The sequence below is a fragment of the Leptodactylus fuscus genome, chromosome 2 (assembly GCF_031893055.1).
Source record: "Leptodactylus fuscus isolate aLepFus1 chromosome 2, aLepFus1.hap2, whole genome shotgun sequence".
NCBI classification, from domain to species: Eukaryota; Metazoa; Chordata; class Amphibia; order Anura; family Leptodactylidae; genus Leptodactylus; species Leptodactylus fuscus.
Genome location: NC_134266.1, coordinates 238032786 through 238050606, shown reverse-complemented (window position 1 = coordinate 238050606; position 17821 = coordinate 238032786). Strand labels below are relative to the sequence as shown.

The window sequence follows — 17821 nt, the reverse complement described above, 5'->3', positions numbered from 1 at the left end:
CGTCTTCCGGCTCTGAATTCACTCTGCCAGGCATCGGGCCTGGGCAGAGCCGACTGTGCATGTCCACACTACAAGCGGACATGCGCAGTCGGCTCTTCCCAGGCCCGATGCCTGGCAGAGTGAATGAAGAGCCGAAAGACGCCGCGGGGAAGCTGCACGGAGAAGACTTCTAATGGTAGGAGAAGAACCAGCGTTGATTGGCTGACTGTATAGCATTCGGCCAATCAATGCTGGTTCTGCATCGAACTTTTACATTCGAACAGCGAGTGGTACTTGATCGAGTACGAGTATTTTGAATACCATAGTATTCGATTGAATACGTACTCGAACGAGTACTACTCGCTTATCTCTAGTTAGGACCCCTTTAACCTACCTGCTGATTGCAACAAACAGGATTTATTCAAATGGCAAAGGCCATTTCAGTTTCCAAGGTTTCCTGTTCATCCATCAGTTTAACTGCAGGGAGAGCAATTAAACTGATATGTTTCCCAGCAGTTTCTTCTGTCTAGGTTAAGGCTATTCAGACACCGCTAAAGTTATAATAAACTACCCCCCTCGTTTTAAAATAAAACACTAAAACAGAATATGTTAATCTTATCTATCGCGCACGGTGAGTGGGCATTCAGGGTCCGACGTCATCTTCAGCCACGCCTCCTCTTCCAGCGATGTCCTCGGGTCCCGTCTTCCTCTGGCGCTTGTGAACTGCCATTGATATAAAATGGTGCGGGTGCATGCGCAGTAGCATGTTGCTACTACTACTACTATTACTGCTACTGCGCATGCACCCGCACCATTTTGTATCAATGGCATTTCGCAAGCGTCGGAGGAAGACGGGACCCGAGGACATCGCTGGAAGAGGAGGTGGGGCTGAAGATGACGTTGGACCCTGAATTCCCGCCCACCGTGCGCGATAGATAAGATTAACATATTCTTTTTTACAGTTTTATTTTAAAACGGGGGGGGGGTAGTTTAATATAACTTTAGCTGTGCCTGAATAGCCTTTTGAAAGGCTATTCACGCATAGGTGGGGCTTGATCAGCATAATTTTGCTGATAGAGCCCCTTTAATTCATAATAGGTGTCTTTAGGGGTCTGTCCGGTGCAGATCAGTTATAAATCCATGGATGAAAAAATCATGCAAACCCGACTAATTCATCTGGAGAGATCAGTTACAAAGGATGGACATCCGACAGACACCATGATAGCCAGTAGGGTCTCTCGGGCTCTATTTATGTTCACTATTTTTGTGGTCTGTTTGTCTGTTCTTCTGGCTCTCCGATCAACGAACAGAACAAACATCCGGCGTAGATGTGGAATAAGCGTAAAATGATTAAAGTAAAACGTGTCTGCTCGTATTGTCTACATCGAGTAACAGCATAAGTAAAACATGTAAGTAAATAATGAAAAAAAAAAAAAAGTAATAAAGTTGCACCATTTTCTTTTATATATAAAACATTATATCAATTACATGTTAGTAAACACATGAGTTCTTGTAACATTGCAAGCTAGCCACCTGATGATGTTAGAAAAGTCTCCTGTGAGCAGCGATTTGCTCCGGCCAATAAATGGGCTCTTCATGGTCTGGTGCTCAGAATTAAAGCTGGCCATAAAATGGTTAATACTGTGATGTCATGGAACAATTTAGTATAATTAAAAAAAAAAAACAAGTAAATTATACAACCATAATGCTTGGGAAATGTAAACATACAGTTTCGTCACATGCTCTATATGTAGATATTTCTTAAAGGTGTACATTTGTGGCTGGTTGCATTTGAAGGGATTGTTCTGGGCCCTGAACATTTTTCATACTTATGACTTATCCAATGGATAGGCCATCAGTATCTAATCTGTTGGGGTTCAACACCCAGTGCCCACACTATGCGATGCTCCGGCTTACTCTTAGTATCGGAAGCTATACAGGGGACAGTGCAGGAAGCAGATGGCACCGGCCACCATACAGTTGTGATGTTGGGATACCTCAGACATGATTGCCTAATATTGTTACCCATGACCCCATACACTGTAAATAGAACTCACTTATCCTACTGGAGTCGATGTAACTCTATGCCATTGTTGCAATGGAAGAAGTTTGAGGATTTTTTGAATAAATACATAATTTTTTCACTACAAACAAGGCTGCCTTCTATAGAAGCAAAACTATTTTATAAAGGCATTGGTTTGGCTAATATATATATAAATAAAAAAAAATCAAAAAGGGCAGTATATACTGGTAGAGAGATACTGTATATGTCATGGACACGTCTTAAAGGGGTTGGCCAGTTGTATTTAAATCATTCTCAATCATAAGCAAGAAGTCACACAGCAAGTAAATATTACCTGTAAGGGTTAACTTAAAGGGAACCTGCCACATTGAAAACACAGTGAAAACTGAAGGCAGCAAGAGGAGCTGAGCAAATTCACATGTAGTTTTATGGGAAATTTTCCAGTAAAACTTGCAGTTTATTCTCTGATATAAATTTCTTTCTGTGTTCCTAAGCCTTTCCTATATGATTGTATATACATATCCATCAATCATTGATAGGACCACCCACTCAAATGCAAAGTCCAGAATGTAAAGTTTATACAAAATTATATTGAATTGTTTTCTATAAATCTGTATAGTCAATCTGCGCCGCTCCTCCTGCTGTACAACATGCTTCTGGTAGATTAGACTATGTTGTCAGTGTGACAGGTCTGCTTTCAGTCTATGAGCATACCAGCGCATGCACCGTACTGTTACTGCACATGCTGGATTGTTTTGTTCTCAGGACCGAATCTGCCACCAGAGGTGTCTGGCCATAGCTTACTCCCCTCTCCACATTCACAATGCATGCACATTACACTGAGCCAAGGATGCATGTGTATGCTGCTATCAGGAGAGATAACTATTGTTAAAATGAGTGTTCAGCAGAGATCAACCTAAAACGCATGATTAGTTTTAAGGGGCCTTCACACTACCATTGATAGTGTCCGTTACTAGCATCCGTTACAAATTGTTAAAAATGGATACTAACAGATCCATTATAAATCTGTTAAAAAATCCCATTAATGTCAATCTGTCGTCCGTTAGTGCCCGTTTTCATCAAATCCATCACATGTCCATCGCAGTCAGAACAGACATCCAACTGTAGTGTGAATGCCCCCTTATCCATAGCACATACCAACAGCGTAAGTTAATGCATTCATGTGAAAGCAGTCAGGCGTAAAGGGATATAACATTTTTAGCAAATGCTTTGCCCAAATTACTATTAGGGTCCATTCCTAGGGTCCATGGAATTTCAGTGCTGAAAGAAAAGCCTCCCATTGACTTCAATGGGTTCATTTTCCTGCTATCATATTCTCCTAGAAGAAAAAGGAACCCATTGAAGTCAATGGGAGGCTTTTCTTCAGCACTGAAATTCCACACCAAATTCTCACCATTTTCCTTACAGACAAATTCAGACCTTGGTGAAGGTTCCTAATGACCTGAGACATGTCACTTACAGCATCGAATAACAAGTCCTCTTTGCTGATACTTGCTGGAGTTCTGTCCATTTCCTTTTACTATTACTGAAGGGTTTATGAGTTGGACCCTGGACATGGAAACCCTCTATTGTCGAAGAAACGGTGCTGATTTGGGCTTCATTTTTTTGGTGTTAGTGGGCAAGCACGCTATACTGCATACACAGTAACATACATCTGTGGCATAATGTGGCAGCATTATGTACAACGTACATACAACTCCTGACCAACCCCATCACGGTGAATATACTGCAGGAATCTAAATAAATACATAGAAGTAAAGATAAAAGAAAATGATTGAAATGCTCTGACATCCAAAGCAAGTAAAACAATGAAATAGAGGTTTGTGATTGTTGGTTAGAGTCCTAGGAACTCAGATCCGGAATATACATACAAAGAGATGAACGTGGCACTCCACATAATCACACATCAGCAACAATTATGGGTTAAGTCTGTGAAAGAAGTCCAGAATTATAGTCCCTCCATAGAGGGGATGTATCTGGCCCAATGGTTACACAGGGGACTCGTGTGTAACTAGGCCACCAGATAGATTGGGCTGTCATAGCCTTTACCACACTAGGCTACTGTCATATAAAAACATCAGGCAAGGGCAATAGAAGGAACAGATGGCCATAGTATGGATAAAGCGTATATACAGCCACAAAAGTGCTTTACAGATGAACGTCAGAGGGCTCCACCACTACCGTATGTGGTAAGGACGAAGTGCTGGCAACATGGTGGTGGTAAAGGGCTTGTTTCATCCCCTCTAGGGAATCTGAAAGACGTTTAGCTTGCTGGTGTTTTTGAGAGTCTGGCGCCTGTTACAAAACCATACCCTCACCACTTCACGGTCATAGTTCAATTCCTTCGCGATATCTGTGATCTCCTGACCAGTGGGTAGGGCATTCTTCTCAAAGTAAGTGTTTAGGGCCTCCACAGCTTGAGGAGTAAATGAAGTGCGCCTTTTCCGCTTCTTTGATGGCTCTCCACCTACAAATTCCATCAGATTTTGTTGTCCCTCCTGGTTCCTCATTTCTGCTTCATTTAACCATTTTTCCAAGACTGGTTTCAGCTTCTGAGCGCTCTTCGGTGTTATGTCAAGCTTTTCAAACCTGTTAAAGAAGAAGAAAAAAAAAAGAACTAAAAAAATCTAAGTTTAAGATAAATCAATTTTACGAAATATATCTGGCAATTGTCTATACAGCAATTGTGGAATATACTAGTATACTAGTATACTCTTTAAGATACAGCCAAATTTGGTAAAATATTTCATACTAGCTGGTACCCGCGACTTCGTCTGCGGTGATTGTAGAAGTGGGTATATACAGGTGCGGGTAAGGTTTTCGTACTGTGTATAAGGTATGGGATATGAAATGTAACTTTGTATCTTGTTTTTGCTGTAATTCAGAGAATACGTGAGACTTTTGTGTTGCAGTTACTTTGTATTAGAGCTGCTATATATACGGTGTTGTGAGAAACGTGACATAGTGACTTTGGGACAGAAGTATTTGAAGTCAACCCTTTCCCGCCGATGGCATTTTTTGATTTTCGTTTTTGACTCCCCTTCTTCTAAACCCCATAACTTTTTTATTTCTCCGCTCCCAGAGCCATATGAGGTCTTAATTTTTCCTGGGACAAATTTTTCTTCATGATGCCACCATTATTTATTCTATATAATGTACTGGGAAGCAGGGAAAAAATTCAGAATGGGGTGGATTTGAAGAAAAAATGCATTTCTGTGACCTTCTTACGGGCTTTGGTTTTACGGCGTTCACTGTGCAACCAAAATGACATGTCCCCTGTATTCTGTGTTTCGTTACGATTCCGGAGATACCAAATTTATATGGTTTTATTTAGATTTTGACCCCTTAAAAAAAATCCAAAACTGTGTTAAGAAATTATTTTTTGAAAAGTCGCCATATTCCGACAGCCGTAACTTTTTTATACGTGCGGGTACGGGGATGTATAGGGCGTCTTTTTTGCGGGACCGGGTGTACTTTGTAGTTCTACCATTTTCGGGAAATGTTATTGCTTTGATCACTTTTTATTCAAATTTTTATCAGAATCAGAACAGTGAAAAAATGGCTTTTTGGCACTTTTGACCATTTTTCCCGCTACATCGTTTACCGAACAGGAAAAATATTTGTATAACTTTGTAGAGCGGGCGATTTCGGACGTGGGGATACCTAACATGTATGTGTTTTACAGTTTTTAACTACTTTTATATGTGTTCTAGGGAAAGGGGGGTGATTTGAATTTTTAATCCTTTTTATTTTGTTTTTATATTTTTTTTTTTTACTTTTTTTAAACTTTTTTTTTTGCATTTATTAGACCACCTAGGGGTATTGACATGGGTGGGCGGTGTCACGGATTGTCAGATCGGTGGGGGTCGGCAAACATGGCAATATGAATTTTGTGGCTTGCTATGGTCCAAAGTGTGTGAGATTGCAGAGATGGTGGTGTGAGTTTGGGTTTTGTGGGGGTCCTGGCACAAACGTATGTGCGCTATTGTGACGAAAAGTAGCCTATTGTTTAATCGGGTGTATTAACTATGTTTGTGGAAAATTTCAGCCAAATCGGTGGAGCGGTTTTTCCGTGATTGAGGAACAAACATCCGAACATGCAAACATCCAAACACACAAACCCACAAACTTTCACATTTATAATATTAATAGGATGTGTACTACATACAGTAAGTGCCTGCACTGCCTCTAGTGGTAGGAGACACCCAGAACATTATAGTGCCTGCACTGCCTCTAGTGGTAGGTGACACCCAGAACATTATAGTGCCTGCACTGCCTCCTAGTGGTAGGTGACACCCAGAACATTATAGTGCCTGCACTGCCTCTAGTGGTAGGTGACACCCAGAACATTATGCTTTACACAAGTCAAGAGAAAATGGGTTTCAAGAGTGGATGTTCACTTTGAAAGTGGTTGTCCAGGAATTTCACAACACAGAGAGGAGGATGGGAAAGGTGAAACAAAAAAAAAAAAAAAAAATCATACTCTCCAGCCCCCGGTCATACTCCAGTATCTGCCGCTGCTGTGTGTTCCGTTTCGAGACTTGTGCCACATGTGCCAACTGAGTCCACAGATAAGGAACCAGAGATGTATGTGAGTGACGTCACCAGTTCCTTTTCTCTGGCCACTGAGAGACATGGGGCTTCCACAGGCAAAGACACAGCGTAAGCTGCACTAGACACTAGGGGTGCACATTTGCGCGCCCGGGGACCGGCATATGTATATATTATTCCTGTTTTTAACTAGTAATATTTCCATTGTAATTACAGTTAAAGCCGCAGTCTAGACAGCATATGATAGCTCTCATCTCAGCTTTCGTGTGATACCAGAATTTGTCTAGGTGGTATAATACCGGAGAGACATCCCCCTATGGCAAATACTACAACTCTAAATACTGCATTGAGAACAAGTGTACGTCACAGAGTCTCCAGGGCAATGTTTAGACTAGCGGGAACTTTCCTGTTTTCCATTAAATATATTATATTACAAAAATGTTCACCAAATACCATAAAGCACATCAGCATTTTTTTTACACTTTAAAAGGACAGAAAATATGAATTTCATTTACTTTTAAATATGTTATTGTAATTTACGCTCAAGAATTTTGTTTGGCCTCTGGCAGTCACTATAAATAAAAAATGGCTTCCTCCCTTTACAGAAACTTTAGATACCACATTTATCTTTAAGGCATGAAAGGGTTTGGGTCAATTGTATACAATTTCATCCATTAAGGTATGTCCACATGAGATAGATAAGCTGGAGATTTTCTGCCACTAAAATTCTCCTGGAAATCTGTAGTGATAAAAAGTACACTAAGTAATTTTTTCATGGACTTTGTTGCATAATTGTTACACATTTACCCATAATTTAAATTCACCCTATGTCTTTTAAAGGAAGAAATCCATAGTATAATACCACAATAAGTGGATTTACAATCTCTACTGCAGCTCAGTTTCTGGTGTAGATTCTGTAATGATTTTTTTAAGTAGAATGTGGAAGAGATTTGGTAAAAATCTGATACACTTTACTTCCACGCTCAGGACTGCTCATGTGAATTTCCAAAACCAAAATTCAGTGGTAGGTGGTGGCTTATAAACAGGGGCAAGGCATGTAATAAGGGGAGCATCCTTACATAATCATTCATTAATCTTGATTGAGGTAAAAATGTTCAGCTAATCGTGATTTTGGTTATAATCGCCCACCCATACTCTAAATACTGTGAATTTTACGGCTGTAATTCCATGACAGAAAATGACCAGCACATAAAGGATGATGGCTGAACATTACAGTTTACCAACCTAAAGGGTAATTGAATGGAGATAAATAATATACTATCACTGTGCCATACATGTTGGAAGTGCATTAATGAGATTATCCAGCCAATAAACTAAGGAATGATGTAAAATAATGAACTAAGTCGCACTCACCTCTACGATCCCTCGCCCATCTAACAGTCATTTCCAGTGTTGAAATGGAGCAGTAAATAGAGACCATAGAGGACCAAGGTGGTAGGGACTCATTGAAGTGTACAAAGCACAACAACAACATGACACGGCTACTCAATAATATAGTAATATCAACAGAACTAATAATTAAGCCTACAATAAAGAATCCCACCGACAAACAATGGATCTTTTGCGTGATTGCTTTTAATGTTTGAAGATTTGTACACGGCTTGGTGAAAACAAAATAAACGTTTTCGGCCGGGATGGCCTTCTTCAGACTCTACAAATGAGCAAAGTGTAAGACAAAACAAGAGTGAGTATTCCACCAAAGCATCTCATGTGTTAATATACAAAGAGATTACTTGACAATAAACCGACTATACCAAATATACAAAATGTACAAAATATACAAAATCATCACTTGAGTGTATATACTATAGAAAACCAGAAGGTCAAGTCGATATAACAGGAGATTTAACCCGTGACATACAGATAACATAGAATGTAGCTCGCCGTTTTTTTAAGCTGTTGAGGTCCTTGGTCATTCGTGAGGAGAGTATGAGCCAAAGAATTAGACCAAAGTTAGTGTCCCTTTTGGACTAGAAAGAGTGAAGTGATCTCTTGAATATCAAGGCATCCCTGTGGCAAGAAGAAAGGGATAGTCATTAAGTACAGATCTATTATAAGACATACCGTTTCAGGTTTAGTTGAAGGTATAGGAAATTGGGAAATGCCCAGATAAGAGGTATAGGCCTAGAAGAAAGATTTAGTAAAATGAAAATATGACCTGAAGTAGTATACGTATAGCGTGTTATCTAATGGATAAGATGCTCACCCTTCAAAGTAGTATTTCAAAGGGGAACACCAGGTAATGGCATAGGTAGAGTGTGGAGGTTCCAACCAGTCTATCAAAGGAACCTATGCGCTAATAGTTAGTGTAATCCAAACTAGTGGTATGTTTAATTTGACAAAGATAGTGTGGGATTACAGCTGAAGAATTTCAAAACGGGTTCATGCCCTGCTATAAGCGCCCCCGCAATATACGTGATACCGTAGTGAAGGCGGACCTTGGCTCTAACCTGAAAGTTCCCAGACAGACATTCCTGGACACGCCTAGAAGAGGCACCTTTCCATGTTTAGGTTGTTTGCAATGCTCAAACATTCTTAAGGGGGACAAAATTTATCACCCCCTATCTGGACGCGTTTTTCCATCACAGGGTTTCTTCACCTGTGAATCTACACATGTAGTATATCTGATTAAGTGCCCATGCGGTCTCGCATACGTTGGGGAGACCACCCAGCATGTGCGGGACCGCATACGACAGCATAAATCGAATATTCGATGCCGACTGCTACACTTGCCGATTCCGGCTCACTTTTATCAACCAGAATCACAACATTGCACAGCTAAGGTTCCAGGTACTCGAACAGGTTGAGGCACCAAGGAGGGGGGGAGATAGGGTTCGCCTCCTAAAACGTAGAGAAGCATTCTGGATATATACCCTCCAGACAATGGAACCCCTGGGGTTAAATAGAGAATATGACATTGCTGCTTTCCTGTGAATCTGGACCTGATGTACTAATATATGTTTCCTGTTTTCCAGAATCGCTGTTAGATACTTCAGTGACATCATCTAAGAGGTATCCTTGGTCAATTCTCTGGCAACACTGACTGTATGTTCTATCATCTTTTATCTTTTTTCTTATTTTCCACTACTGGTTTTGCTTTCCTCAGTCAATCTAGCTCTCCTGTCACATCCCATATTCCACAGCTTGACATACAGTGACCCATTAAGACATCTAGTTATAGTTGTAAGTGCAGGGCTGCTGTAATCCGAGCTCTGCCCCTGGAGCCAGTCTCTGCCCTGAGGCAGAGACGCGCTGTGACTCCGATGCTGTGTGCCTGGGTTACCATGGTCACGGGGAAACACCTTCCCACGTGACTGTCCAGCCGCACGGCCGCGCTCCCATAGACTAACATGGGACGTGCGCCTTGCCTCACGTCATGACGCACGGCGCGCATGCGCCGTGCCGACAGGGCGGGCCGGCTCAGCACGCGATAAAGCGCTGACCGCCCGCAGTGTCTACCACACCACCAATGATAGAGGACAGCTCGTATCGCCCACCAGAGGTAAGGAGCAACATGGGGCTTCTCCCCTATATGTCATTGGCCACTTTACTGGGCAGATGATCAGCTCTATATTTATATCCCTTAGGACACACTGCACCACCAATGCTAGCTCCTCCAGGGGGATACTGAGCCACGCTTCACAGGTAAAACCTTTCCCCACACCAGCCATAGATACAAATATATGTGTATATGTATACAACTACTGGTTGAGCCTGAACATTAGCTTTTTCTCTGGTTCCAGCGGACCTTGCATCCTACACTATACAGGCATCCTGACTAGTATACCACATCCGGTCTGATAAGGGTAAGCTGTAATCCCACACTATCTTTGTCAAATTAAACATACCACTAGTTTGGATTACACTAACTATTAGCGCATAGGTTCCTTTGATAGACTGGTTGGAACCTCCACACTCTACCTATGCCATTACCTGGTGTTCCCCTTTGAAATACTACTTTGAAGGGTGAGCATCTTATCCATTAGATAACACGCTATACGTATACTACTTCAGGTCATATTTTCATTTTACTAAATCTTTCTTCTAGGCCTATACCTCTTATCTGGGCATTTCCCAATTTCCTATACCTTCAACTAAACCTGAAACGGTATGTCTTATAATAGATCTGTACTTAATGACTATCCCTTTCTTCTTGCCACAGGGATGCCTTGATATTCAAGAGATCACTTCACTCTTTGTAGTCCAAAAGGGACACTAACTTTGGTCTAATTCTTTGGCTCATACTCTCCTCACGAATGACCAAGGACCTCAACAGCTTAAAAAAACGGCGAGCTACATTCTATGTTATCTGTATGTCACGGGTTAAATCTCCTGTTATATCGACTTGACCTTCTGGTTTTCTATAGTATATACACTCAAGTGATGATTTTGTATATTTTGTACATTTTGTATATTTGGTATAGTCGGTTTATTGTCAAGTCATCTCTTTGTATATTAACACATGAGATGCTTTGGTGGAATACTCACTCTTGTTTTGTCTTACACTTTGCTCATTTGTAGAGTCTGAAGAAGGCCATCCCGGCCGAAAACGCTTATTTTGTTTTCACCAAGCCGTGTACAAATCTTCAAACATTAAAAGCAATCACGCAAAAGATCCATTGTTTGTCAGTGGGATTCTTTATTGTATTACATACGGATTGGGACCCTATCCCACCATCCATCCAGCAACATCCATCACACCCTTCTATAATAATTAAGCCTGTCAGTACCCCCATTTAACGCGTATAGGTCTCTCCATATGAAATGACAAGAATTGCGGAAAAAAAGACTAGCGGTCGAAACGCACATCGGGTGTTCCACCCCGTGGACATTGGATACTTGGTCACACTACACCATCTCATTATGGGTGAGCAGTCAGTATTTACTTACCAGAATAGTTTATATACTCTCATTGCTTGAATATTAGTCTTTGCTCTGCTTGGGGTTTAATTGATATGTTTCGCTCTATATATACATTAGTAGTTATTAGGCACATGCCGTTATGCTTCGGTTTTAGCTACATGTACACCAATGAGTGATTATGTCAATATGATAATTAGATATTGGTATATATACATTTTTGAAAAGACATATACATATCCCTAAGTAGTAAAATTCCTTTTGGGCAATGATATATTTTACATCTATATAACTCTGCGTGACATTAACGCCACTTAGTGGCAAACTCTTGTAACTACATTGACTATTCAAACATCCTATTATTATTAATATTATAAATGTGAAAGTTTGTGAGTTTGGATGTTTGTGGGTTTGTGTGTTTGGATGTTTGTTCCTCAATCACGCAAAACCCGTTCGACCGATTTGGCTGAAAGTTTCCACAAACATAGTCACTACACTGGATAGCGCAATAGGCTACTTTTCGTCACAATAGCGCACATATGTTTGTGCCAGGACCCCCACAAAACCCAAACTCACACCACCATCTCTGCAATCTCACACAGTTTGGACCATAGCAAGCCACAAAATTCATATTGCCCTCTACAGCCTCGCCCCTAACCCCACACAATCACATATACATAGACTTTACCACTTTGCCCCTCACCTTAACGATACTCCAGGAGGCGCTCTATAACGCTCCGGAGCAGCCATGTTTGCCGACCCCCACCGCTCTGACAATCCGCGACACCGCCCACCCATGTCAATACCCCTAGGCGGTCTAATAAATGCAAAAACAAAAGTTTAAAAAAAAGTAAAAAAAAATATAAAAACAAATAAAAAGGATTAAAAATTCAAATCACCCCCCTTTCCCTAGAACACATATAAAAGTAGTTAAAAACTGTGAAACACATACATGTTAGGTATCCCTGTGTCCGAAATCGCCCGCTCTACAAAGCTATACAAATATTTTTCCTGTTCGGTAAACGCCGTAGCGGTAAAAATTGTCAAAAGTGCCAAACCGCCGTTTTTTCACTGTTTTGATTCTGATAAAAATTTGAATAAAAAGTGATCAAAGCAATAACATTTCCCGAAAATGGTAGAACTACAAAGTACACCCAGTTCCGCAAAAAAAGACGCCCTATACATCCCCGTACACGCACGTAAAAAAAAGTTACGGCTGTCGGAATATGACGACTTTTCAAAAAACAAATGTTTTAACACAGTTTTGGATTTTTTTAAGGGGTCAAAATGTAAATAAAACCAAATAAATTTGGTATCCCCGGAATCATAACGAAACACATAATACAGGGGACATGTCATTTTGGTTGCACAGTGAACGCCGTAAAACCAAAGCCCCTAAGAAAGTCGCAGAAATGCATTTTTTTGTCAAATCCACCCCATTCAGAATTTTTTCCCTGCTTCCCAGTACATTATATAGAATAAATAATGGCAGCATCAGGAAGAAAAATTTGTCCCAAAAAAAATTAAGACCTCATATGACTCTGGGAGCGGAGAAATAAAAAAGTTATGGGGTTTAGAAGGAGGGGAGTCAAAAATGAAAAACCAAAATCAAAAAATGCCATCGACGGGAAAGGGTTAACTTCAAATACCTCTGTCCCAAAGTCACTATGTAAAGTTTCTCACAACACCGTATATATAGCAGCTCTAATACAAAGTAACTGCAACACAAAAGTCTCACGTATTCTCTGAATTACAGCAAACACAAGATACAAAGTTACATTTCATATCCCATACCTTATACACACTACGAAAACCTTACCCGCGCCTGTATATACCCACTTCTACAATCACCGCAGACGAAGTCGCGGGTACCAGCTAGTATCTATTATTTGTTGATTTACAATACCTCAATTTTTTAGTTTGTTACCTTACAAGTACCAGTATCCACTGGTTGCTGGTTTGTTGGGATAAAACCCCCCTTTGTATTTTTGTCTTGTCAGTTTTTAATGATGTTTAATAAAAATTGGTTTTATTTTTCATACATTATTCTGAGTATTGTGTTTTTCTCCTTTTTTTCCGCAACTCATTGAAGTGTGTATGGCCTATTTTTATTACTTCACACTATCCCTAGCATTTTTTAGGAAAGGAATATGCAAATAAGTCCCCCATGGGGGAAAAGGTGAATTTGGTCTAACACTACCTTTTGGCCCCCTATAGATCAATGCCTGTTTTTTTTTTTAAACCTAAGAGCATGATGTGGGAATTAATGTATAGTGAGTTACCTTCCAAAAGTTCTCACCAGAGGAAATAATTATTTGCATATTCCTTTCCCAGAATATTTAGCAGGGCATGCACGGTCTGATAATTCCCTGTACACCTTCCCATTTTTCAAAACCTTTAGTTGGCTGGAAAACCCCTATAAGTCGAGTTGTAAATTATAAAATGACTACTGACAGGACAGAAATGTGACTTTCAGTAATCTCCAGCAGGCTGTTGGCTGACATTGTAGATGCCAAGTGGAATACAGACTATGTATTACTATGTCAAGTAGTCTACATCAGGAAAACTTACGGCATTTTTAATATCTTTGGCAGCCCTGTTCTATCTTCAGATTGCTCTTATTGTGACCATTATTAACACTTGTGTTCACAACTGTTTTGTTCACTTAGGGTAAGTTCACACGGGGTTTTTTGGTCAGGATTTTGAGGCCGTATCCATTGATATCAATGGCAGCCGGTCAGTTCTTTTTTCCGGGAGCCGTTTGTTCCAGCTCCCGGAAAAAGAAGCGAGATGCTCATTCTTCAGGCCGTTTCGCCTCATGATTTGGCCTGAAGACAACTCCCTCCTCCTGACTAGGCCCATTCATTGGGCATAATCCGGAGCGGAGTGTGCGAATGGATGCTGATGCAGTACACCGGCATTCGTTTTTGGGCCCGAACCTGAGGTGGCCTTCGCCTCAGGTTCCGGACCAAAAAACCTTGTGTGAACTTACCCTTAGTATTTCTGTCCTGTCATTGGAGCAGTATAAACACCTATTGAGTTCAATGGGTTTTATTTAACCCCATCAGTTGTCACCAGTCTGCATCAGTTCCCTCATTCACTTCAATCTAAAACTAATAAATCCATCCATTTCCATCAGTTTTCATTTTTTTGGAATGCAAAAAAGTCCGCAGACCTGCTATTTCTGAAGGAGCTGATGCAGACTGAAAACAATTGAGGTTTTTAAACACTCATTTTGATTCAACATGTTTTTAAAGGGATCGGTTTCTCAGTTTTTTTGTTCCTCTTATGGAGTACAAAGCAGATGTGAATCTTATTTTGAAGTCCCTTGATGTTTTATATAAAGTGCCACAAAGCCAGAGGAAAGCGTACATGTTACCATTAAAAACCGGAATATTACCAGTCCCACTACTGTAACATAACAATACTCAGCTTTATTATGTGCTGGGAATTGTAGACATAGACCAGTCTACGTGGGAGCAATTATACGTAATGCCATCTACATATCAGAAAGAAAATGAGCTAACAAATGAATATTGTGATAACCTAGTAACTGTTCAGACATTTGCTACCAGCGTGGCATTTCAACTCATAGGCTGAGAGGATTACAGTACTTGGGTACAAGTCACTTCGTGGTATTAAAGGAGTTCTAAACTAGCTTTCTAGTGCATGGAATAGTAGGCCTCAAAACAGCCATGTTACCCACAGCAACCAAAGGCCTAGCTTTCATTTTTAAAGGGCTTGTCAAAAACTTTCTATGTTTTACTTTAGGGGTGTAGAAGGCACAGGTAGACTAGTCAGAGACAAAAAACCTGTACAGAGGACATTTTCCTCCACAGGTTTGAGCTTAAAAATGACAAACACCCAAAGGACCAATTCTATAATTATATCCTATTAATATTATAAATGTGAAAGTTTGTGAGTTTGGATGTTTGTGGGTTTGTGTGTTTGGATGTTTGTTCCTCAATCACACACAACCCGCTCCACCGATTTGGCTGAAATTTTCCACAAACATAGTTACTACACAGGATTGCGCAATAGGCTACTGTTCGTCACAATAGCGCACATACGTTTTTCCCAGGACCCCCACAAAACCCAAACTCACATCACCATCTCTGCAATCTCACACACTTTGGACCATAGCAAGCCACAAAATTCATATTACCCTCTACAGCCTCGCCCCTAACCCCACACAATCACATTTACATATACTTTACCACTTTCACCCTCACGTTAACGTTTGCTGACCCCCATCGCTCTGACGATCCGCGACACCGCCCACCCAGCCACTCCACTCTGTTGCCAGGAGCATGCGCATCTTAGCCAACTACAGAACGTGTTTCCAGCACGCCACCATTTTGCGCCTCCACCGTCGGCCGCAGCACCCGAACTACTCTCTCCAGCCCGCCACACTCCCCAACAGCACTCTCACCTCACTGCTGTTTTGTCTTCACAATCCATCCACAACAGTGTGCAATGAGTGGCATACACAGACCATGAAGCGGCAAAATGTTTTTACATGGTCTGTGTATGCCACTCATTGCACACTGTTGCACAAGAGAAAGCACATTTAAACATTAGATCATCAGCATCCTGTGGATCTGACGAAGGGGTATATCCCCGAAACGCGTTATCCATCCGAACCAATAAAATTTCTACATTTGTTGTTGCATCCTAAGGTGTGCGCCATCAGGCCTCTTCTCTTAAATAGGCGTATAAGGCTGAGGCCCCACATTGCAGAAACGCAGCTTTTTGTGATGCAGATTTTGTTGTGTTTTTTTGACCCAAAGCCAAAAATGCTACAAAAGGAATGGGAAATATATAGGAAGCTCTTATGCATCTTCCTTTTGCTGAATCTACTCCTGGCTTTGGCTCAAAAAACCGCAACAAAATCTGCAAGAAAAAAAGCTGTATTTCCGCAACGTGAGGCCTCAACGTGGGGCCTGGTCTAAAGTAACTGCCAAGCTACATGGTGTATAAGATCAAATGCTCATTCTATAGAACCGTTCTGTAGTCAATGGGGTCCGGCGGGCTCCGTGTTTAACAGTTGTTTTAGCAATCCTCCTCTCCATTGATTGGGTTCACCAATGGACCCAAACAATGGAATGACAGCGCCAGCCTGAACCTAGTGTAACCATACCACGAGTTGCTTGACACAGTGTGACATAATCAACACTATGGAAAAGATCAAAACTAGTACAATCATATCACTGAATCTATACTGTATCATATATGAGAAACTTTACCAACTGACCCATCAATGTTACCTGCAGATGGCTGACTGACTGTATGCTGGTCCTTCTGTGGCTGTCAGTGCTTGTCCCACTTGAGTCTGTGTCAGACCAAGGGATAAACGGCGAATCTTGAAATCCTTGGCAAATTCACGAATTTCCTCCAAGTTTATTCCATCATCATCATAGGTTCCAGAGTGTGGCTCTAAACATACAAAATGATGTTATAGCTACAGTGCGGATGTAAAAACAGTGTTCACAGTAGTCAACCGGATCAGGGTTTTCTCCTATCCAAGGGGCTGGGGGGGATGAGAGTCAGTTAATAACATAACATATCTACAGACGCCTGTTTGCATCAGCCTTTACAGGAATTGATGCCTGCTGCTTTGAGCACAGATGTCAAACACATGACCTATTGACGCTAGGTTCACACCTGCGTTCAGGGTCTCCGTTCTATGGTTCTATGGCATGCAGAAGACGGAAACCATAGACCGGGTCCGGCCGTGTGCGGCGGTGAGCGTTTTATGCTCTCCGCCGCGAAACCAGATTTTTTAATCCGGACACAGAGTACTGCATGTCTGACTCTGTGTCCGGATTATAAAACCCGGTTTCGCGGCAGAGAGCGCAAAACGCTCACCGCCGCTCACGGCCGGACAGCTTTCTCACCCATTCAAATGAATGGGTGAGAGAGACTCCTGCAGGTTTCCGTCTCCTGCCTCTGTTTTAGGCAGGAAACGGAAACCTCAAGTACGGAGTGCCGGCGCAGATGTGAACGAGTTATGTGGCTCGTGGTGGAATGGCCGCATCTGCCACGAGGCAACCTGAAGCAATAGAATCAAGCAGTGCCTTATGGCATAAACCAGGGGTAGCAATCTTTTTATAATCGGCCTCTACCAACTGGATTATTGCAATGGGGAGCGACTAATAATTTACTCACCTATCCGCGTTTTGTCAAGGCTGGCCTCCGCCACCAACTCTATGTGGCGCTGAACATTATGTTACGAGAGGACAACCGAATATGCTGCAGAATATGTTGGTGCTATATAAATAAAGCTATTATTATTATTGTTAAGGGTTTCTGTAATTGATGGTTTGGATGAGTTATCAGCCGGTGTGAAAGGGCACTGATCACAGT

The 17821-nt window shown here is 41.3% G+C and overlaps 1 protein-coding gene across 2 annotated transcripts in view; it reads right to left on the bottom strand.

Moving 5' to 3' along the window:
• Positions 1-1432: 1432 nt before the first annotated feature.
• Positions 1433-17821, bottom strand: part of POU6F1 (POU class 6 homeobox 1) — a 61994-nt gene continuing 45605 nt past the window's right edge. For both annotated transcript variants that reach the window (XM_075265887.1, XM_075265889.1), the window contains exons 11-12: positions 16723-16891; positions 1433-4612 (exon numbers count right to left, since the gene is read on the bottom strand). In XM_075265887.1, coding sequence (XP_075121988.1) covers positions 4267-4612; positions 16723-16891 — 515 coding nt within the window. In that variant the 3' untranslated portion in view covers positions 1433-4266. The remainder of the gene's footprint in view (positions 4613-16722; positions 16892-17821) is intronic.